The 23,654-nt window shown below is 41.8% G+C and overlaps 2 protein-coding genes across 2 annotated transcripts in view; one reads left to right on the forward strand and one right to left on the reverse strand.

The window, feature by feature from the left end:
* LOC144295795 (zinc finger protein 679-like) overlaps positions 1-17,901 on the forward strand; it is a 28,100-nt gene extending 10,199 nt beyond the window's left edge. Inside the window, exons 2-5 of the mRNA XM_077868335.1 lie at positions 6,351-6,495; positions 6,651-6,777; positions 7,278-7,373; positions 17,683-17,901. Coding sequence (XP_077724461.1) covers positions 6,351-6,495; positions 6,651-6,777; positions 7,278-7,373; positions 17,683-17,714 — 400 coding nt within the window. The 3' untranslated portion in view covers positions 17,715-17,901. The remainder of the gene's footprint in view (positions 1-6,350; positions 6,496-6,650; positions 6,778-7,277; positions 7,374-17,682) is intronic.
* LOC144280351 (uncharacterized) overlaps positions 1-23,654 on the reverse strand; it is a 236,571-nt gene that overhangs the window by 71,445 nt on the left and 141,472 nt on the right. The gene's annotated exons all lie outside the window — the stretch shown is intronic.

Here is a 23,654-nt window from a genome sequence, read left to right on the forward strand (position 1 = left end):
GCAGTCTGGGCTTGGCCCACACTAAATGGAGGATATTTTATTGACATAAATAAAGCACACACAGAAAAAAAATTTGGTATGAAATCACATGGAATCTAAAAAAAGGTTAACATTATCATTTGAGGATGAGAATGTTTGCTGCCCAATACTGAGAGTGAAGGAAATGTTGAGATATTGATCAAATGTTGATTGAAAGTTAGTAATTGGAACCCTCACTAAAATGGAGTCAGGAGGTTTTCAGCAGAGGGAGATCTTAAGCCCTATCACTCATAGTCAATGGCAGTTCCAACAGGAAGGGAAGATCTTGACCTTACACAAGCTTGACCTTGGGAGCGGTTTATACCTAGTATTGCAACCAAAGGCAGAGATGCTTTTCTTATCCTTCCCAGGCAACAGCCTCACCAGTGAAAACCCACCGTCCTTCAAATCATTTTACCTGAAATAATTTTTATTCTGTAACAGACTTCTCAACTTAAGCCTTGTCTCCTCAAACCAAACAAAAAAATTCCTCTTTTTGTTCCCTGGACTTGCCTATGGTTTTGCCACATCTTGTATGTTCCTAATTGCAATTCTCTGTATTCCTGAATAAACCCACCTTTTAAGGGGATCCCTGGGTGCCTCAGCGGCTGAGTGCCTGCCTTGGGCCCAGAGCGAGAATCTGGACGCCCAGGATCGAGTCCAACATCAGGCCTCCCTTCATGGAGCCTGCTTCTCTCTAGGCCTGTGTCTCTGCCTCTGTGTGTGTGTGTGTGTGTGTGTGTGTGAGATAAATCAATAAAATCTTAAAAAAAAATAAACCCATCTTTTGGTGAAAAAATTATAGGTAGTTTTTATTTTTTAAGAAGAATTTATTTATTTATTTACTCATGAGAGACAGAGAGAGAGAGAGAGAGAAAGGCAGAGACACAGGCAGAGGGAGAAGCAGGGTCCTGGGATTCAGTCCCGGGTTGGGCTCCCTGGTAAAGGAGGAGCCTGCTTCTGACCCTCTGCCTCTCTGCCTGCTTGTGCTCTGATTTCCATTCTCTCTCTCTCTCTCTCTCAAATAAATAAATAAAATCTTGAAAAAGAAAAAGAAACAGAAGACACAGGAAAAGGTGTGACACCCAATGGTTCTTTAAGGAAGAGATATTTGCATTTGTAAGGGAAAGGTCCTTTCCTAAGAGTATCTCCCTTTGTGTCGCAGGAAGAGGGAGAAGATGTAAATCTTGAGAAACTCTCATCAGTGAAGAAGGCGAGGATTTAAATCTGGTAACCGCACAGCCTGGGCTGCGGTGCTTTGCCGGTCACCTCCCCAGATGTTTCCTGGAGTATCAAAATAGATCATCCCCGGTCGCCTGGGTGGCTCAGCAGTTGGGTGTCTGTCTGCCTTTGGTTCAGGACGTGATCCCAGAGTCCCAGTATCGAGTCCCACATGGGGGTCCCTGCGAGAAGCCTGCTTCTCCCTCTGCCCGTCTCTGCCTCTCTGTGTCTCTCATGAAGAAGTAAATAAAATCTAAAACAAAAAAAAAAAGTTCTTCCCCCTCGGATTCTGTCAATTGATGGTGGAAACAACAGCGTTGTTTTAAGTCAGTGCTCCGGGTGATTCTAAGTGAGGCCACAGTTAAGTAGAAAGGCTTCCTTTTAATTTCTGAGAATTGAGAGCAGGCTTCGCCTTAGGAGGGGTAATGGTCTCCACTACCCGAGTCAGGAGGGTTAGGGCCACAGCACACGGGGCCTAGGCTGTAGCTGAATCTGTGAGCATCTGGGGGAGGGGAGGGCCCTGGAAGCAGAGAAGGAAAAATCAGTTCCTGATTTCCAGCTGGGAGTTCACAGCTTCTCAACAGCTCCAGGCCCAAAGGACTAGGAAGTTGGGCTTTTTGTGCATTTCAAAGTCCTGCCTGCAGGGGAGCAGTTTATAGGTGGAGAGACTTGGCTGCCTTTAAAGGTGTGTTCTCCTGATGCAGCTGGGACTCCTCCACGGAGATCTTGTGAGAGAGCTCGCTAGAGGCCGAGGTGGACGGAGCAGAGATGGGGTCTCAGGTAAGCCTTGTGTCCCAGCTTAGAGGCCGCAGTGCCTTTTTGGCCCGAAATTCCCTGCATTTGGAGATTGCAAGTGTTGATTCCTCCAGCTCTGATATTTCTGCCTCGTGGTTTCACTTATTGTTAAAAACCTTTTCAAATCTAATACCCAAGGCTCGATCTTAGAACACTTCTCCCGCATCACCTTCTTTCCCTTCTCTCCAACGGGGCTTCCAATAAGCCACCAAAACTGTATTTATTTTTTATTTTTGAAGATTGTATTTGGGGGATGCCTGGGTGGCTCAGCGCTTTAGTACTTGCCTTCCGCCCAGGGCGTGTTCCTGGTGGCCTTGGATCGAGCCCCACATACGACTCCCTGCATGGAGCCTGCTTCACCCTCTGCCTGTGTCTCTGCGTCTCCGTATCTCTCTCGCTCGCGCTCTCTCTCTCTCTGTGTATTCTCATGAATAAATAAATAAAATCTTAAAATAAAATAAAGATTGTTTTTATTCTTTCATGAGAGCCACAGAGAGAAAGGCAGAGAAATAGGTAGAGGGAGAAGCAGGTTCCATGTGGGGAGCCCGATGTGGGACTTGATCCCGGGATCACGACCTCAGCTGAAGGCAGACATCCAACCGCTGAGCCACCCAGGCATCCCAACAGTTGTACTTTAAATTACAGTTCTGCAAGCTTTGAAAATGTACCCTTGCTGACAGATCCCTAGAGAAGACATTGAGTCCAACATTCTTGGTGGTGATGGGATCCTGGGATAGCAGCCGAGGAAAGCACTTGCCCTTTAGTGGCCACCTGGATGCTTTATCAGCTCTGTGTGGGCCAGGAGTAGGAAAATGCACCAATAAATGCTATAGATATATAAGGTCCAGGATAACTCAGAATACTCTTTAAAAAGAGGAGACTTACAGTTTAGAATGTGAAAAAGATAGTGTATTTAGGGACGCCTGGGTGGCTCAGCGGTTTAGTGTTTGCCTTCAGCCCAGGGCGTGATCCTGGAGTCCCAGATTGGATTGGAGTTGCACATCCGGCTCCCTGCGTGGAGCCTGCTTCTCCTCTGTGTCTCTGCCTCTGTGTGTGTCGCATGAATAAATAAATAAAAATCTTTTTTTTTTTTTAAAGATACTCCTCTTAAAAATATATTAGGTAGGGACGCCTGGGTGGCTCAGTGGTTGAGCGTCTGTCTCCGGCTCTGCCATGGTCCCGGAGTCCCAGGATCGAGTCCCACGCCGGCTCCCCTCGAGGAGCCAGATTCTCCCTCTGCCTCTGTCTCTGCCTCTCTGTCTCTCGTGAATAAATCATATAATCTTTCAAAATATGTAAATACATACTAGGTATTACAAGACAATAAAAAAAAAGACAGTGAAAGTATATGTGACCGAAATGTGTATAAATCCACTGTATTCTCGTAATTCAATTAATATTTTTTTATTTTTATTTTTTTTATTTTTTATTTTATTTATTTATTTATGATAGGCACACAGTGAGAGAGAGAGAGAGAGAGGCAGAGACACAGGCAGAGGGAGAAGCAGGCTCCATGCACCTGGAGCCCGACGTGGGATTCGATCCCGGGTCTCCAGGATCACGCCCTGGGCCAAAGGCAGGCGCTAAACCGCTGCGCCACCCAGGGATCCCTCAATTAATATTTTAAACACATCAGTAACAACAATCCTCTTGATGAAGTTTTGGGGAAGTTTTCTTTTTTTTTTAATTATTTTTTATTTATTTATGATAGTCACACAGAGAGAGAGAGAGGCAGAGACACAAGCAGAGGGAGAAGCAGGCTCCATGCACCGGGAGCCTGATGTGGGATTCGATCCCGGGTCTCCAGGATCGTGCCCTGAGCCAAAGACAGGCACCAAACCACTGCGCCACCCAGGGATCCCATTGGGGAAGTTTTCAACTATATTTCACCTATATCTCACTAATAAAGTTTTCACCTATGTTAGGTGAAGTCCTGAGCCAACAGCCAAGAAAGAATTCTTGAGACGTCCTTTTGTGCTAAATGGTGGTTCTATTAAAGCACAAGGACAGGGCCTGCGGGCAGGAAGAGTCCCCAACCTGGGCCTGTGAGGGGTGGCTGATTATTTACCTGGGAGTTGGGTGGGGTTTGAGGATAGCATACTCTGTAAGGAATTTTGGAAGCAAGGTTTCCAGGACCTTGAAGGGGCTGGCAATTGTTGGGAAAAGGCCACGTATACCATCTAATAAAACCTGAGTATGGCCCCTTCTGCTGGATAACTGTGGGTCATGTGCTGGGGGGATGATTGCCAACACCTACCTTGGGGGTGTAGAAATAAAGGAAATTTCTAAAAGAATTTTCAAAGGTTAAAGTAGACTTACAGGCTCCTAGGGGTCAGGCTAAGATTGCCTTTTGCCCTAGGCAAAGTGTGACCATCAAGACAGTTGAGTCCGGATTGGAATGTCCCTCTGCCTGTTTCAGGACTTGTCAATGTGCTGGCCCTGGCTCATCATTTGTCCTCAGCTAGCCCTCTGTTCCCCCATCTCTTTAGGCACTGCTACTAGTTTGTTTCCTACAGCTAATGTTACCTTCCTTTCCTTGGCTTGCTCCTCTCTGCCAGACTTCTCCCTATAAAATTCATACTTTCCTTCTTATGTTTCCAAAGATCTTAGGTTTACTGAAGGATGTGCAGAAACTATCACATTTATTTATTTATTTATGCATTTATTATTTTTAAATAAAATTTTTATTTATTTATGATAGTCACAGAGAGAGAGAGAGAGAGAGGCAGAGACACTGGCAGAGGGAGAAGCAGGCGTCACACAGAGAGCCTGACCTGGGACTCGACCCAGGGTCTCCAGGATCACACCCCGGGCCGCAGGCAGCGCTAAACCGCTGTGCCACCGGGCTGCCCAGAAACCGCTTTTTGCAACAAAAATTGATCAACATACCTTTTTGATCCTTAGCTCCAGGCCCACATCACATTAGCTTCCAATGGACAGGGAAGACTCTCACCTTCCTGTAGTGAGATATTTACTTCTGGGAGTGGACCTCCATCTGGTGGGTTTCAATGTTACTCCACACTTAGTGTTATAGTTAGCCTTTTTTTTTTTTAATTTTATTTTATATATTTATTCCTCAGAGAGAGGCAAAGACATAGAGAGAGGGAGAAGCAGGCTGCCTATGGGTAGCCTGATGTTGGACTCCCCCTGGGATCAGGACCTGAGAAAAAGGCTGGTGCTCAATCACCTATCCACCCTAGCACCCCTAGAGTTACTTTCTATTTACTTCTTTGAAATAAAAAAAAAAACAAAAAACAAACCAACCACACAAGAATCATAATTCACATATTTCAGTCTTAAAATCCTGAAAGATTATAGAACTACAGATAGAAACTATACCCGTGTGTGGATGTCACAGAAAGGAAACTTGATTTGCTGCCTCACAGATCACTGAGAATAATTTCCTAAGCAGAGACTCACAGAGCAAGGGGGAAAGGTTTTCTGTTGTTTAGGGTTAGGCTGGATATTTAGAAAGAGGGGCCTTGTCATCGTCTGTAGAACTGGGCAGAAACCCCACATGCATCTGAAGACAGCATTTCTACACATACTTGGGTTATATAACTGAGGTTTGTGCTCCTCCTTGCTGGAGACTTTGGTAATAAATGAGGTAAGAGACAATTTTGGTTACTCCACAGGTTACTGTTTGTTTCAACTGTAGAGGGTGAGTCAGGGGTTTAGCTCAAATTGGGCTGGTCCAGGCTGTTCCTCAGGGGGATGTAGTTCTGGAATGTTGCTGAGGTCCAGAACCTTGAGGTCTTTGGTGCAAAAACGTGTTTGTATTAAAGATGAGGACAGGACCAATGAGTAGAAAGAGTTGCAGCTGCTGCAGCAGCCTGCTGCCTGCTGGCTCCAATTGCCCAGGGATTGTGAGGAGCAACTGATTACACATTCTGCTGTTGGGGCAAGTGCAGAGTAAGGGAGTTCCAAATGGCTTTTCATATGCTAAAAAACACTCAACAGGATACAATGGCCCCGTTACTGTCAAACTAAGGTTGTTTTTCCCTCTAGGAAGGTATTCACCTTGAGAAAGTTGAGGACTTCCTCCAGGAGCTTTATACTCTAACTGACTCAAGTATTTGTCAATGGGCTGCGTTTTACAGGGTCATTTAATGTCATATACCTTTCTTTTTTTTTTTTTTTTTTAATTTTTTTTATTTATTTATGATAGGCACACAGTGAGAGAGAGAGAGAGGCAGAGACACAGGCAGAGGGAGAAGCAGGCTCCATGCACCGGAAGCCCGACGTGGGATTCGATCCCGGGTCTCCAGGATCGCGCCCTGGGCCAAAGGCAGGCGCCAAACCGCTGCGCCACCCAGGGATCCCTCATATACCTTTCTTTCTGCCTTTTTTCCCCACATCAAGATCAGTCCTTTCCTTTTGGTGGATAGTTTCTATTTCCATCACAGGAGACTCTGCCCATGGGGTGTTTTGCCTCAAGTAAAAGATGTGGTGGAAAGAGAGGTTAGTAAATGTGGGACCAAGGTTGGAGGGTACAAGCTGGTAAACACCTGAAGGTCAGGTCTTGGGGTCTAGCTGATGACACTAACTCCCTCCTTCATCACTTGGGCCATAATGAACTCTGCCTATGACCACTCGGTAATTGGTATTTATTGCAGCGACTGCTGACATTCAGGGATGTGGCCATAGAATTCTCTCAGGAGGAGTGGACATGCCTGAACCACACTCAGCGGAAACTCTACAGGGATGTGATGTTAGAGAACTACGGACACCTCCTCTTCTTGGGTGAGGATCACTCCTTCCAGATTTTCCATACCACACTCAGGGTTTCCTTCCTTCCTTTGAAGACTGTCTGTGTCTTGGAAGATTCCTCTTTGAATGACTGGAATGTGGATCTGGGCAGTAAAGGGAAAAAGTAGTGTTTTATAGACGTAGACAAAAGTCTTCAATTGCTTCCTTTCAGCTTTAATTTCCTCTTCCTCAAGGTAACATCATCACTTCTGTAGATGCGTGGGAATTCTGTACAGTGAGTGGCAGAAAATAGTACACCCCGTAACTTAAACTCCAACTTACACCTTTTATTCTTGTGTCTAGTACTTGGCTGTGGAGGACAATTCTGAACACTGGACATCTCTCCTGTGTGTTCTAAAGGGGCAGCTGGGCAACAGCCTTCAGGAAATCATTTTCTTGAATCTACAGTGTCTTTTTCTCTTCTCTACTGAGTATGAGGGTGGATTGAAAGTTAGCATCACCAACAATACGCATCCCTTTTCTCTAATAAACAGGTCTCATTGTGTCAAAGCCAGACCTGGTCTCCTTTTTGGAGCAAAAGACAGAGACTTGGAGAGTAATGAGAAAGAAGAGAGTAACCATCCATCCAGGTAGGTGGAAATGAATGAGGCAGATGACAGAGGTGCGGTCCACATGTGAAGGGGGGAAGAGAGACCTTAAACTGTGGTGGGAGTAGTTCTCCTTGAATGGATACACTCTTGAGAAACCTAGTTTATATTTTTCTCCCTGTCACAGAGGGACATGTGCTATCCAACATTATCAAGCTCTTAGCTTCTCTAAGGATTCTCCTTCAGCTCCACTGATGGTCCATCACTTCCACAGGGAGGGCCAGGAGACTCCCCTGGGAGTGGGAGGGTCTCCATAATCTGAGAGGTTCTCCATTGCTGTGAGGGTCCTGGGGAAGTCTCCCTGTTTCTCAGGATCCATAGCCTTAGCCCTTTGTAAGTTCTGTTTTGCGTCGTGAGAAGCATGTCGGGGTAGTGGTGGGCATACTGGGGTTGGTGCAGAAATCCTGGGAACACTGGAGACAGGTACCACGTTTTCTGGCTTATGCATTCCAATGTTATGGAGGCTTTAATCTTGATTGTACAAAATTGACACTCAGTAATTTCATCAGATAACAAAGCACCTCCCTAAAATAAGAAAATCTAATCATTTATTTCACTCTGGATGTTAATTTTTCTTTGTATGAACTGAAATTAGGATATAGCAGTGTGTTCCATTCCTCAGTGGTGAAATAATGTAACGTATCTGTTTGTATCCTAGAATTTCTACCTAAATTAATGCCATGAGGGAGCTAGAACATTTAGACCTTAGAACTTGAAGCCTATAATAAATTCTCAATTTTTACCTTCTTTCTTAATACTTGCATCATTGTATGAATTTATCTTGTATGACAGGAATTTCTTTTTATTTTGTCAAGTGTGTTTTCACTTTCTTATTAGTTATATATGAGATTCATCTGTTATTTATTAGATCAAAAGTTCTATATGACATGGCATGTGAGGTAGAGCGTTGTCTGGGTGGCCAGTCAGTTGGTCTCAGGTCATGATCTTGGAGTCCTGGGGCTCAGCCCTCCTACCCCCAATGGGATCCCTGCTCAGTGGGGAGTCTGCTTCTCCCTGTGCCCTTCCCCAGCTGCGCTCTCTCTCTCTCATTCTCTCTCAAATACATGGATAAAGTCTTAAAAAAAGAAAAAAAGCAGTGAGGTATAATTCGTATAATTCCTGTATTTTAAAGAAAGCTTTTGTTCATAAATGTAATTTCACTTCAGTGACAATTAGTCATTGGATTTTTCTTCTACTTTCCTTGGAGTATATATGAATTTTTCCAAATATGTATTTTATGTATAGTGGATTTAGCATATTTTGCAACTTTCTTGGTGTTTATTTAGAAATGAAGATGTTGTTTATTTCCTTGGTTTTAAGGAGTGGGTTGTGGCCTTAAATTCTCTGTTCAAGGAGGGATATATTAATAAAATAATACATTTGTATAATGCCTTTTTAAGTGGTTATTCATATGATTTTCACTTACAGCTTTTAATGATTGATTTTAATGAATATTCTTTACAATACTGTGGTCAGTGAAAATCTGCCAATAATTCATGCCTATTTTTTATGATACAGAGATAGAGTTTAAAATTAGTTTTATAGAAAGTTTCCTTGAGAATAATGCATCTGGGGCAGCCCAGGTGGCTCAGCGATTTAGCGCTACCTTCAGCCCAGGGCCTGATCCTGGGACCCGGGATCGAGTCTCGCGTCGGGCTCCCTGCATAAAGCCTGCTTCTCCCTCTGCCTGTGTCTCGGCCTCTCTCTCTGTGTCTCTCATGAATAAATAAATATAATATTTTTTAAAAAAACAGAATAATGCATCTGTTTGGTTTTTTTTTTGAAAGATTTTATTTATTTATTTCTTCATGAGAGATGGAGAGAGAGGCAGAGACACAAGCAGAGGGAGAAGCAGGCTCCAGGCAGGGAGCCCCATGTGGGGATGTGGACTGAATTCTAGGACTCCAGGATTACACCCTGGCCTGAAAGCAGACGCTAAACTGCTGAGCCACCCCGGGATCCTGTATTTTAATGCATGTATTTTAATGTAGCTTTCCTCGGGCTAAATTTTGTCTTATTCTGGCTTTGTAATTCCATAACAATGTGCTTCCTTTTGTCTGGGACTTTCCACTACATTAGTTAGTTGTGGTTTTGGTTTTACTTGTGTATTTAGTTACACCATGACCATTTTCTTTTTCTTTTAATTTTTCCATAAGATTTTTTATCTATTCATTTGAGATAGACAGAAAGAGCAAATGAGAGCATAGCACAGGGGAGGACCAGAGGGAAAGGGAGAAGCATAGTCCGCGCTGAGCAGGGAGCCTGACCTGGGCTCAATCCCAGGACCCTCTGATCAGGATGTGAGCTAAAAGCAGACACAGAACCGACTGAGCCATCCAGGTGCCCCAAGGATGACAGTTTTCAAGTACAGAGTTCAGAGACCATCTGAAGGATCGTGACCATGATCTGAACCGAAATTAAGAGTCCGATGCCTACCGTGATTCCTTCCTCTGCTTCACCTCTGTAGTCTCTTTCTTGTTTGAACAAGAAACAAGACTTTCTTGTTTGTCTGAGCAGCCACCACAATGCATCCAGAGGGTGCTGTCGTTCCCTCTGCCTCCATGTCATGTGTGACAGAAACAAGTCCCTCAGGCAGCAGCCAAGAATCCATATCCCTGAACCTACAGGTCACTCGTTTCTTTCTCTCCTGAGGAGAGGTACGAGTTTTTTCACAGGGTGGCCTTCATGTGTCAGGGTGGGTGAGCTGCTGCTGTTGTGGGCAAGTGTCACAAACTTTCTTAGTCTCTTTGATGTGGCTCTTCTTCATCTGTTCCTGCCTGGGGGTGCTATGTTTTCCTAACTGGCTTCTGGAGCACTGAAAAAAGTAATTTGGTCAATTTTTGTTGTCATGGAAGAGCAAATCCTGGTGGTTCCTATGTCTCCAGATTCATCTGAAGTGCTATACTGGGTATTAAGTTTCCACATTAGAATTTTAACATATATGCATGTGTGTTCGCTAAGTGGGATGTCATATTTTAAATCTTTTAGTTGGAAAAAAAAGAAAAATAAATAAATAAATAAATCTTTTAGTTGGGATGTGGAGATGCCTGGGTGGCCCAGCGGTTGAGCGCCTGCCTTCACCCCAGGGCATGATCCTGAGTCCTGAGATCGAGTCCCACATTTTGCTCCCTGAATGGAGCCTGCTTCTCCCTCTGCCTGCGTCTCTGCCTCTCTCTCTGTGTCATTCTTGAATAAATAAGTAAATCTTAGAAAAATGAATATTCAATCTTTTAATTGTGTCTTTCCATAACACCCAGGGTTGTTGGCCAAGACAGGCAAAGAAGATTCATTCCATAGAGTGATAGGGGAGGATGTGGAATCTGTAGTCCTAAGTTTTTATACTTAATGACTGGGATTGATGGGGTCATGGAGGACAGGAGGGATGTGATGATGGATATAAGCATACTGGGACAGTTGCCCATAATGGAGTCTTTACTGCCAGAAGAGATCAGAGATATAAAACAATTTTTGGAGAATCCCACTTTAATTCAGTTATATTTTCAGGATGATGTATTTGAGTGCAAGGACCCACATCCACTTTTAAACCTACATATTTTCTGAGGACATTTGGAAATTTTGGAAAGTCACCTAGTCCAAATTAATGAAGTTACCTTTAGTGAAAGTAATCATTCAAACCATTTGAAATATAAAGTTGGATAAATCATGCACTGAAAAAAAAAGAAAAAAAAATCATGCACTGAAATATTTCTGAAAGTCAAACACTTAAAAATTAAGATAAAAATTCTAAATTTGATTGATTTGAGAACTCCTTTTCAGTGGATTCATTGTTCTCCCACCAGCATGTAATCCCTCCTTATTCCAAAGTCTCTAATTTTGATAAACACAGGATGGTCTTTATCCAAATATCACTGTAAAGTAGTTGAGACATAATACTTGGTACAAGTATTCATGTGTTCTGAACTTTGGAAGATCTTTAGTGAGGACTTTATCTTCCATAATTACAGATGTATTTGTTTTTAAAAAAGACGTTATTTACTTGAGATAGAGAGCACAGGCAGGTATAGCAGGTGGGAGGGGGGATAGACAGAGAGGAAGAAGTAGACTCCCTGCAGAGTAGGGAGCCTGGTGGCAGAGCTTGATTTCAGGACCCCGGGATCATGACCCTAGCTGATATAAGATGCTTAACCAACTGAGCCACCCCGGTGCCCATACAGAGAAACAGTATAAAAGTAATAAAGGTGGGAATGTCTAATAAAGCTCAAATCTCATTGTATATCCTGTACCCTCGCTGGAGAAAGGACTTCCAAATGTAGCAACTAGAGCAAAGATTTTGGTTGTGTTCAGCACTCAATAGCAGAGATTTTATAACAGAAGAAACCTCTCTAATGTCTAAAATGTGGCAAAGCCTTTAACTACCACCCTAAGCCTAACAACCTAACATAAGACATAATGAGGGGATGGCTGACAATAAAATTTGACAAAAACTTTATGCAAAACTACAAACTTTGTCAACAGAGAGGTACATAGTGGAGAGATGTGCATAGTGGAGCAGAGGGTGCATAGTGAGGGGAAGCCCTTAAATGTAAAGAATGTGCAAGGCATTTAATTCATAACCAGAACTATTCAACATGAGGTAATGCATCCTGTGGAATAATTTAGAGTTGTTAAGAATAGTGTCCACATCTATGCCTGGAACTGCACTCTTATTGAACATCAGTAAGATAACAAAGCATACTGGGCAGAAACCATAGAAATATGGGATCCCTGGGTGGCTGAGCAGTTTAGCACCTGCCTTCGGCCCAGGGCATGATCCTGGAGTCCTGGGATCGAGTCCCACATCAGGCTCCCTGAATGGAGCCTGCTTCTCCCTCTGCCTGTGCATCTACCTCTCTCTCTGTGTATCTCTCATGAGTAAATAAATAAAATCTTAAAAAAAAAAAAAAAAGAAATGTAAAATTGATGCAAGACCTTTGGTTTTACTACATACTTCAGAAAAACATCTTTATAAAGGATAAAAACATTAAGGATATAAAAAATTGGTAAGTTGTGAGATGGAAAGGAAATCTAAATAACATCAGAATTCACAGAAGAAAGCAGTAAGTCAATATCCCTTTTCAGGCATGATCTGAAATCAAAGTATTTATTATAGAGAAAAATCCAAAGTTAAAACACACAGATCACTCACATCTTAGCCTTGGACAATGCAAGTGTTAGGGGCACCACCTCTTTACAGTGAAAACCTGTGTGGGTCAGCCCCGGTGGGGCAGTGGTTTAAGCTACGCCTGCAGCCCAGGGCGTGTCCTGGAGACCCTGGATTGAGTCCCATGTCAGGCTCTCTGCATGGAGCCTGCTTCTCCCTCTGCCTGTGTCTCTGCCTCTCTCTCTCTCTCTGCATCTCTATGAATAAATAAATAAATAAATCTTTTAAAAAAAAGAAAAGAAAAGCAAACCTGTGTGTATCTTTTGAGAGCCCCAAATTGAAAACCACACCTGTTTTGTCATGGAAATAACCTGTTGTTGACCTCAGAAGCCTCACCTGGAACATAAACAGTCAATCATCGCAGTTTTTGGTATGTATTCCTGTATTATATATGGTATTTTTTATAATAATGTTAGCTTGAGAATAGAAAATCTTAAGGTGAAGACAAAACACATTTATAGTACTGTACTGTATTCATGTATTGTTACATATATATGGACCTCCGCTGTTGAAACCCGGTATTCAGCGGTCCTCTGTATCTGTTAATATCCCTGTCAGGATGGAGAGGAGATGGTTGTCTGAAGAGAGATTATTATTTTTGGTGTGTCTCCTGTTTTCTTTTGACCATATTTGACATTTTTTGCATGGCAGATGTTAATTTTACTCTGAAATCCTCTCATCCCAAGGCTTTATCATTTGTGTACATGTAAGATGATTTGGTGGCTGCTGTCTCACAGACATGCAGGGCTCTGGTATGAGGGGGACTTCATTCCTACCTACTTTAACATGGAAGATTAAGGACATTATAATGTACAATTAATGAAGAAAGTCCACATGGAGATGCTGCTTGTGGCTGACCTGTAAGTGTGATCGAAGTCCCGAGGAAGTAAGTGTCCAGGGCACCTTTCCTTGCATTAAAGTACGACAGAAAATAAATAAATAAATAAATAAAGTACGACAGAGAAACACTCTGAATTTTAAATAGTTTTTCCATTTGCATTTAAAAATTTTTTTAAAAATTTATTTCTGATAGTCACAGAGAGAGAGAGAGAGGCAGAGACATTGGCAGAGGGACAAGCAGGCTCCATGCACCGGGAGCCCGATGTGGGATTCGATCCCGGGTCTCCAGGATCGCACCCTGGGTCAAAGGCCGACACTAAACCACTGGGTAACCCAGGGATCCCAACATTTGCATTTTAAGGAGAGTACAGTGGCAGTTTATTAAAAGCTGGATGTATCTTCATGATAGCAATTGATCCAAGTCAAGAATATTAGTTATGCAGTGGAAATAATGAGATTTTCACAGGTACCTGAGGGACATATAACCAACTCTTCCGTAACCTGTTTTTTATTAAAGATTTTATTTACTTATTCATTAAAGGCACACGGAGAGAGGCAGAGACACAGGCAGAGGAGAAAGAGGCTGTGTGCAGGGATCATGTCCTGAGCCGGAGGCAAACGCCCAACCACTGAGCCACCCAGGTGCTTCCCATAACCTGTATTAATGTCTTGTATGAATTTCATAACTATCTTGAAAAAATATTTAAACATGTTCCAATTCACTTTCATCTGGATTCCATTCATTGTACAATGTGAACAGAGTGTATTTGGGGAGATCTCAGGAAGCTCAAGGAGAGTATTGAGAGAAGGCAGAGACAGAACTGCGGGAAGCCGAGGAAGACTTTTAGAGTCAAATTTATTTATGAATAAAGAAGATTTGTGTTTTTTTTTTTTTTTTTTTTTTTTTTTTTTTTTTAATATATTTTTTTTTATTTATTTATGATAGTCATACAGAGAGAGAGAGAGAGGCAGAGACACAGGCAGAGGGAGAAGCAGGCTCCATGCACCGGGAGCCCGACGTGGGATTCGATCCCGGGTCTCCAGGATCGCGCCCTGGGCCAAGGGCAGGCGCCAAACCGCTGCGCCACCCAGGGATCCCAGAAGATTTGTGTTTTGCACATTGTGTGTGTGTGTGTCTGTCACAATATTGACATGACTGTAGTAAGCTTAGAGGTTTTTTTTTTTTTTTTTTTTTTTTTTTTAATTTTTTAAATTAATTAATTAATTTGAGAGAGCGACAGAGGGAGCAAGAACAGGGAGGAGAGGGAAAAGCTGACTCCCCACTGAGCAGAGAGCCCAAGGTGAAGCTCCATCCTAGGACTCTGGGACCATGACCTGAGCCCAAGGCAGACCCTTAACTGACTGAGCCACCCAGGAACCCCAAATACAGCATTTCTAGGAATGACTTACCTGTGGATAACTCAGGGATGAGCTGTGACTTAATGTCTGCAAGGTTGTCCAATTTAGCCCATAACAGAATCACCAGGAGCACTTGTAAATCTTAGATTGCAGTGTTTATCTCCACATTGCCACATTAGTACTTCTGGGGTGCACTCCCCAAATTTCCTTTGTTAACACTTTTTCAGGTACCTGTCCAGGGAACCCACTCTGAGAGCCAGTGACTAGATGCAGATGTCTATAACATCCCAGATTCTCCCAGGGAAGCCCTTGAGGCCAGACCTATGTGGGCACCCAAGAATCAGCTTGACATTTGGGGAATGCTGGGTGCCCACCATGGGCTCTCTCTCATGGTGGAACAATTGTAGTTTCAGCTGGCCCCTCATGGTGGAGCTCTGTGCTGTCCCCAGGGAAGGTGCAATGTCTCCAGCTAAAAATAAATGTTTCCCGGGATCCCTGGGTGGCGCAGCGGTTTGGCGCCTGCCTTTGGCTCAGGGCGCGATCCTGGAGACCGGGGATCGAATCCCACGTCAGGCTCCCGGTGTATGGAGCCTGCTTCTCCCTCTGCCTATGTCTCTGCCTCTCTCGCTCTCTCTGTGTGTGACTATCATAAATAAATAAAAATTTAAAAAAAAAATAAATGTTTCCCTATGTACACGTATGTATATCTGTGTATGTTTATATGTGTGTATAAATATGCACACAAATATAGGTTATGCTTATTCTCCATGAAATAGATTATTGAAATCCTGTACATCTAGATCTTCAAAAATAAATAAAACTAATAGTGACCAAGTCCTTTGGCGTTAAAGGTTATTCAATAGGATTTTTATTTTGCCATACCACTTCTTTGGTTGGTTATCACTACACACGTTTTGTTCCGTTTTCTTTTTTTCAATTTACCCTCATGTTTTAGTTCTATCTTCACAAAGTTCCAGTGGAATATATTCAAGCAAAGTTTAGTGTCACCAGGAACATTTGGTTTATTTGTGTTTAATATCTTAATGAAGGTATTGGGGTTTGGCTATACTACATTTTTTGTCTTTCCTAATACCCTCCCTGTTTTTTTTATTCCTTTCTGGTGTTCCTATATGTATTTTAAGAAAATAATTCTACATTTTCTTCTCTTTTTTTTCTGTGAACTATGTATATCAGTACCATATTGCTTGAGCTAGAAACTAAAGCATTCTTTGAAAATCTATTCCTTCCTAGATTTTATTTCACCTTGTCAATATATCTATTTTATGACACTTCTCTTTTTACATCTATCTTTTTTGCTTCTTAGAATTTTTAAGTTTTTAACTTGATTTTTATTTATTTTAAATATTAGCACATCAACATTTTTAGGACCCCATTTCTGAGCAATTTCTGCCCCTAACACAAGGCTCAAACTCCCAAATCAAAGTTGCATGTTCCACAAACTGAGCCAGAGAGTTTCTCCATGTTGAATATTTTTTTGAAGTAAAGTCACACATACAGAACATATGTTAACAGCTCAATTGAACTTCACAAACTAAGCACGTCTGTATAAACTGTTGAGGTGAAGAAACAATATTATTTGACCTCAAAAATATATTAATTGACCTCTGCAATTCCTTTTATTTCCTTGGTACCTTACCACAGGCTCAGCACTCTTTTAACGCTGAAAGCCGTAGATTGCTGTCCTCATTTTTGTACTTTATATAAATGTAATCAGGCAGTGGTAACTCTTGTATTTGGCTTTTTTTCTATCTATACTTGTGAATTGATCTGTATTCCTTCATGTTATTGTGCATCATTCTTTAGAATGGATCCATCCGACTCCATTGTGTGATTATCAATTGATTACATCATTTTATGGCTAATGGAGGGGAATGATTTTCAGTCCAGGACTGTCATGATAGTACTGGCATGTAAATCTATAATTTATCTTTTAGTGGAACGTGCATACATATCTGCTGTTTATATATGTGAGATCAAATTGTTGGTAAATATGTTTAATCATGCTCAGCTTTAATACCAAATACTACTAAATACTAAAGATTTTATTTATTTATTCATGGAGACAGAGAGAGGGGCAGAGACACAGGTACAGGGAGAAGCAGGTTCCCCCTGGGTGCCTGATGCAGGACTTGATCCCAGGACCCCGGGATCAAAACCTGAGCCAAAGGCAGAACCTCAACTGCTGATCCACCCAGGCGTCCCCATCCACACACTCTCTAAAATTTAGTAGTTTGTCATTTTCTCTCTCTCTTTTTGAAAGATTTTATTTATTTATTCATGAGAGAGAGAGAGAGAGAGGCAGAGACAGTGGCAGAGGGAGAAGCAGGCTCCATGCAGGGAGCCCGACATGGGACCTGATCCCTGGACTCCAGTATCACACTCTGGGCAGAAGGGAGGTGCTAAACCACTGAGCCACCCAGGGATCTCCCCATTCCCACCTTGAATGTCAAAGCCTTCAGTGCGCCTCTCTGCTCTGATGAGTAATTATTTCTATATCCCAAAGCAGAATCCCTCTAGAGGCTTGACAGTTGCAATAATTTACTTGTTATAGATTATAGCTGGAATTTTGGCAAATCAAAGCCGTTTTACCATTATCTCTCTCTTTACCTCACTGGAGGTAGGTTAAGTTCTACAGATTTTATTGTCCAATACATGAGTATAGTCAACTCATGGGACATTGTCGCTAAAGGGGTCCCACCCACAGGTGACAGCCTCTGGGTGAAAATATTTCTGCCAGGACTTTGCATGCACACATCTTTGGTACGTGGCCAGTGCTGTGTCCATTATGGTACCATGTGGGTCTTCCTTATCTTGCAGATCATTAATGTTACCCTATGGACTGTTTTTTGGAGGGGGGTTAGTTAGAGTAAGAGCTTCCAGGTACATTGACTTTTTAATTTTCTTCTGTAGGTCACTGCCAAATGTACAGCAAAAGAAAATGAACAAAAACATGTTTTGGATAGGGTTGTGATATCTTGGGCAGCCCGGGTGGCTCACAGGTTTAACGCCTACCTTTGCCCCAGGGCGTGATCCTGGAGACCCTGAATCGAGTCCCACGTCAGGCTTCTGCATGGAGCCTGCTTCTCCCTCTGCCTGTGTCTCTGCCTCTCTCTCTCTCTGTGTCTCATGAATAAATAAATAAAATCTTAAAAAAAAAAAAAAAGGTTGTGATATCTTAACAAAATGATACATTTGCTTTATGGAGCATTGTTATTCCTTGATACCATGTTGTGAGCTTGTGATCTGGACCAGCAGTTTTTTCATCCACTCCAGGCACAAGCAGTAGGTCAGCTGTATTCATAATAAGATCAACATTTCCTCCCAATCTTCACTCATTTCAGAGCCCCCCAAAGAACTTTTATCCTTGTGATCACCTGTTTCATTTTACCTGGTCTCATCCATCTTTTATGTCTATATACTTTTAATTTTTTTAAAAGATTTTATTTATTTATTCATGGGCACACAGAAAGAAAGGCAGAGACACAGGTAGAGGGAGAGGGAGAAGCAGGCTCCATGCAGGAAGCCCGACGCGGGACCCGATCCCAGGTCTCCAAGATCACACCCCAGGCTGCAGGCGGCGCCACACCGCTGCGCCACCAGGACTGCCCATTTTTTAAAGGTTTAATATATTTATTTGACAGAGAGCACAAGCAAGGGGTGCAGCAGAGCGACAGATAGAAGCCAGCTCTCCACCAAGCAGGGAGCCTGACATGGGGCTAAATCCGAGGACACTGGTTTCACGACCCGAACTAAAGCTTAACCGACTGAGACACCGAAGTGCCTCTATGTTGTTCTTTTTTTTTTTTTTCCCCTATGTTCTTTATGATATTTCTTGTTGATGAGTGGTGAACATCTCTGCCCTAAATCCTATGTGTTTCCCAATTCTCAGCCATTTTCTTGTAAAGAGGCATGATTGCACTGTTTCCAGGACCTGCTCTGCCTGGGTTAGAAGTACAAGATCTGTCATCAAATACATGTAAATTAATATGCTTCTGTACAGTTTAGGTATTTCTTCACACATCTCCCTTGCTAAGTTCACTACGGAAGTTTAAGGTAGACCTTCATGAGTACTGGGATTTTTCAGTGTGGTTGAATGCAAGCCCCACAGGAACAGGGCAGAAGTGAATGTTATAAGTCACCCAATTCTTCTGCTTCGTATCCTGCCAGTGATAGCCTTGAAAATATTTCCTGATGTAAACTGCTTTTTTCAAGTTTTAAAGACTATTTATTTTACAGAGAGGGTGTATGTGGATGGGGTGGGAGGGAGAGGGAGAGAATCTCAAGTAGACTTCATGCTGAGCACCGAGTCCAGAGTCTGTTGAGGAACCTGAACCCACAACCCCTGAGATCATGACATGAGCCAAAATCAAGAGTCAGACACTGAACTGACTGAGCCACGCATGCAACCCACATTGAATAGATTTTATCCCAGATCCTGTGTCCGACTAATGAGTGTTTGATGAGGTGGTGCACATCTGGGGTAATTAGTCAGGAGACATACTGGGGTCAGACTGAGTGGTGGATAGTGTTGGGAAACGATTCTGTGGGTTTAAGTTACTCTGTATGTTAAGGATAGAGACACTGAAAGTGTTTATCCTTAATTGGCTCTCCGATGATGCGTGAATATTAAAATGCTTTGAAATATAGTGATAATATCTTACCCTTAGATGGAGGACAGATTTGTTAACTGTAGAGGAAAACGGATATCGTCTTCTATGGCAAAGGTTCAGGAAGATATGTTCTCTGCTCCTTCAAGATATTGGGATTCCCTGTGCTCAGGGTCTCATAGATGTGACACAAACCCACTGCATATGCAGCATCTACATGTGTGAAATGGGGCTTTGGAGCTGGCAAGTGAAGTTAGCGTGATCAAGAAATTTGTTCTGTTTCATGAACCCTAAGATCCTTGGACTTGAATCTGAGAGTCCTCTGTCTTCTGCTAGCATTGGAAAATTGTTACAGGCAAGCTTGTTCCACTATAGAATATGTGGAACATGGAATTTTTATATTTCTTGGGATTATCCATGGGTTTATTTAAAATGAGGTTGATGGGCACCTGGGTGGCTCAGTCACTGAGCCTCTGCCTTCGGCTCAGGTTGTGGTCCCAGGTTCTGGGATCGTCCCCAACAGGGAGCCTGCTTCTCCCTCAGCCTTTCTCTCTGCCTCTCTCTGTGTGTCTCTCATGAATAAATAAACAAAGTCTTAAAAAATAAACATGAAATTGATATTTATGCGTCTGTTTCTGCTTTTTATTTGTTTGTTCACTTTTTTTTTAGCCTGCACCTAAAGTGAAATCATATGTTATTTGCTTTTATTTGCCTGACTTATCAGCACAGTACTTTCTAGGTCTATTTACATTGTCCAGCACAATACCTCCTTGGTCTCTTTTCTTTGTCATCAATGGCTAGAAACCGCAAAAATGGCAGAAACAGACCCACTCCAAAAACAAAACAGAACTGCTGCTTTCTGGAGTGGAATGGAGAGGGATGATGGGCCAACTGGGTAAAGGGGAATGGAAGGTTTAGGCTTTCAGTTATAGAATCGATAAATCATGAGGCTAAAGGATATAGCAGAGGGGATATGGTCAGTGGTATTGTGATCTGGTTCTATGGTGCTAGGTACTCGCTACACTTGCATGGAAAAACATTTAAGTTGCAAATGGATGTCAAAAGAAAGCCAGAGTAGCAACACCTATATCAAAAACTAGACTATTTTGTTCTTGTGCGATGTTAATCCTGCTTTCGGATCAGGGTAATGCTAGGCCTCATAGGATGATGTTGAATATGTTCTGTCCATTCCACTATTTGTAAGATTTTGAGGGATCCCTGGGTGGCGCAGCAGTTTGGCGCCTGCCTTTGGCCCGGGGCGTGATCCGGGAGATCCGGGATCGAGTCCCACGTCGGGCTCCCGGTGCATGGAGCCTGCTTCTCCCTCTGCCTGTGTCTCTGCCTCTCTCTCTCTCTCTCTCTGTGTGACTATCATAAATAAATAAATAAATAAATAAATAAATAATTAAAAAAATTAAAAAATGTAAGATTTTGATGGATTGTCATTAATTATTATTATTTTTTTAATGTTCGGTTGAACTGACCAGTGAAGGTATGTGGTCCTGTGCTTTTCTGTGCTAGAAATCGTTTTTATTCTACATTCAACTTTCATTCTTGTTATTGGACTGTGAGGATCTACTTGTTGGGTTTAAGATTTCTATTTGAATCTTGTTTGTTTTATATATATAGGGGAATTATCTGGGATTTTTCTAAGTTATCTGATTTGTTAGTATATGATTGTTCATGGCAATCTGTTATCACAGTATGTATTTCTGTAGTTATCTGTTGTGTTTTCTGTCCCATTTCTTGTTTTAATTTTTGAGGCTGCTCTCCTTTTTTCTTAGCTAATGTAGTTAAAATTTTGATTATTTTTTGGAAAATCTGGGCATTGATGTCAATGTTATGTTACTGTTTATTATGCTCTATCTCTGATTTTTCTTTTTTAGTTCCTTTCTCTACTGGATCACAGCTAAATTTCTTCTTTTTCTAGTTCCTTGTCTTGTAACATTCAGAAGAAAAGTTGGGGGTGTCTAGGTGGCTCAGTCGGTTTCGCATCTGACTCTTAATCTCAGCTTAGGTCTCGATCTCAGGGTCTTGGGTTCAGGACGCAGTTAGCCAGTTAGGCTTCATGTTAGGTATGGAACCTACTATAATGAAGAAATGAATAAATAAAAGAAAAGAAAAAAGTTGAAACTGCAACTTAATTCAGGCATTTATAGCATTAAAAAAATTGAAAATGGAGTGTGTCGTAGAAAAAATTACTAGAAATAAACAATACCAGTGATAAACAGGAAAACAACAAAAAAATAAGGATTCTTTAGGGTTTTTTATGGATGTCATCTGTAAAGAGATCAATTTGCATTTTCTTTTCCCATTTGGATTCATTTAAGGTTTTTTTTTTCCCATTCAGACTAGAATATCCAGTACTGTTTGAATAGAAGTGAAATCGCTTTGTTATGATCATGCAGAAGAAGCTTACAGTTTTTTTACTATTGAATATATTAGATTTCAGGTTTTCCATACCTATATGACCTTTATTAAGTTAAGGCAGTTTGCTTCTATTCCTACTTTATTGAGTGTTTTTAATAATGAAACATTGTCCAGTATGCTCATATTCTTGTTCTGCAGCAATATGATGCCATTTTTGATCTTCATTCTGTTAATGTCGAGCCTTTAACTTATAGTTTTCGATATGTCGAGACACCCTTGAATTCCTGGAAGAATTGCCTTTAATTGTGTTGTAAAACGTGCTTTTGATTCAGTGTGCTAGTTTGCTTTTTTTATTGTGGACTTTGTATAACTGCGCCTCACAGGTAGTAGTTTGTAATCTTCTTACTTGTACAGTCTTCCTTTGCCTTTGACAACCTGGTAACACTGGAGTCACAGAAACTATTTTGATAATTTCCCTTCTCTTCACTCCCTGAAAATGTTGGAAGAGATTTGAAATACGTTTCCATGGGGCTCCTGGGTGGCTCAGCAGGAGCATGTCTGCCTTCAGCTCAGGGCATGATCCCAGAGTCTCGACTGAGTCCCACATCAGGCTTTGTGCATGGAGCTTGCTTCTCCCTCTGCCTGTGTCTCTGCCTATCTGTGTGTCTATCATGAATAAATGAATAAAATCTTTAAAGAAAGAAAAAAGAAGTACTTTTCCATTAAATCTCTGAATTAGGGCAACCCAGGTGGCTCAGCGGTTTAGCGTCGCCTTCGTCCCAGGGTGTGATCCTTGAGGCCCCGGATCGAGTCCTGTGTCGGGCTCCCTACAAGAGCCTGCTTCTCCCTCTACCTGTGTCCCTGTGTATCTCATGAATAAACAAATAAAATCTTTAGAAAAAAAATAATAAATGAATCTCTGAATTATCCAGTGAATTCATCTGAAACAAGACTTTTCTTTGTTGGGAAGTTTTAAATTACTTTTTCCATCTACTTGGTATTTGTCGACCAATTGTGACTTTTTAAATATTTCTTCAGAAAATATTTAATGGAATCCTGAAATCCAGGTATCTTATGTCTATTCTGAAATTTATACACATTTTTGGTATCTCTTTCTTGTCATATACTTATCACTTGTCAGTTCTTCTTATTTGTGTTTTTATGGTATCAGTTAATACTGTCTGCTGTCACTTCACTTCTGATTTTAGTTGGCCTTATTTTCGTTCTTACTTGATTTTGTTAAAAGTCTGTCAATTTTGTTGATCTTTCCTGAAAACCAATTCTTCCTGTTGTTGTTGATAATTTCCTTTTTTTTGTTTGTTTTAGTATTTATTTATTCATGAAAGACAGAGAGAGGGAGGGGGAGAGAGAGAGAGAGAGATGCAGAGACACAGGCAGAGGGAGAAGCCGGCTCCATTCCATGCAGGGGACTGGATCTGAGACCAGGACCACACCCTGGGCTGAAGGTGACACCAAACCACTGAGCCACATGGGCTGCCTGATATTTTCCTATTTTTGCTGTTTCCTCTTTTGTCCTTTTCTGTTGATGTTTAAATTTCCTCCCTTTTGCAAACTTTGGGCTCACGGTACATTCTTGATTTTTTTGATATATAAAAAAGTGATTATTACTATAGCATGAAAGTACTACAGCTGTCTATTAGGCTATGTGGTCAGTACATTCTGTGTAAGTTTATGTGTTCATTGAGGAACAAAGTCCTGATGATTCCTTCTGTGCCTTTTTGCTGATTTTCTATGACTGGTTTTTAGGTTATCTATGAGTAGTTGTCAGCATATTCATCTGAGAGTAGTAAGTGGAATAATTTTACATTTCTCTTTCTTGATATCTTTCAGCCATATCTTTTCGTGACACCCAGAGCTTGCTGTCAAAGCCAAGCATCGAATCTT

This window comes from Canis aureus, chromosome 1, assembly GCF_053574225.1.
Source record: "Canis aureus isolate CA01 chromosome 1, VMU_Caureus_v.1.0, whole genome shotgun sequence".
Classification (NCBI taxonomy): Eukaryota; Metazoa; Chordata; class Mammalia; order Carnivora; family Canidae; genus Canis; species Canis aureus.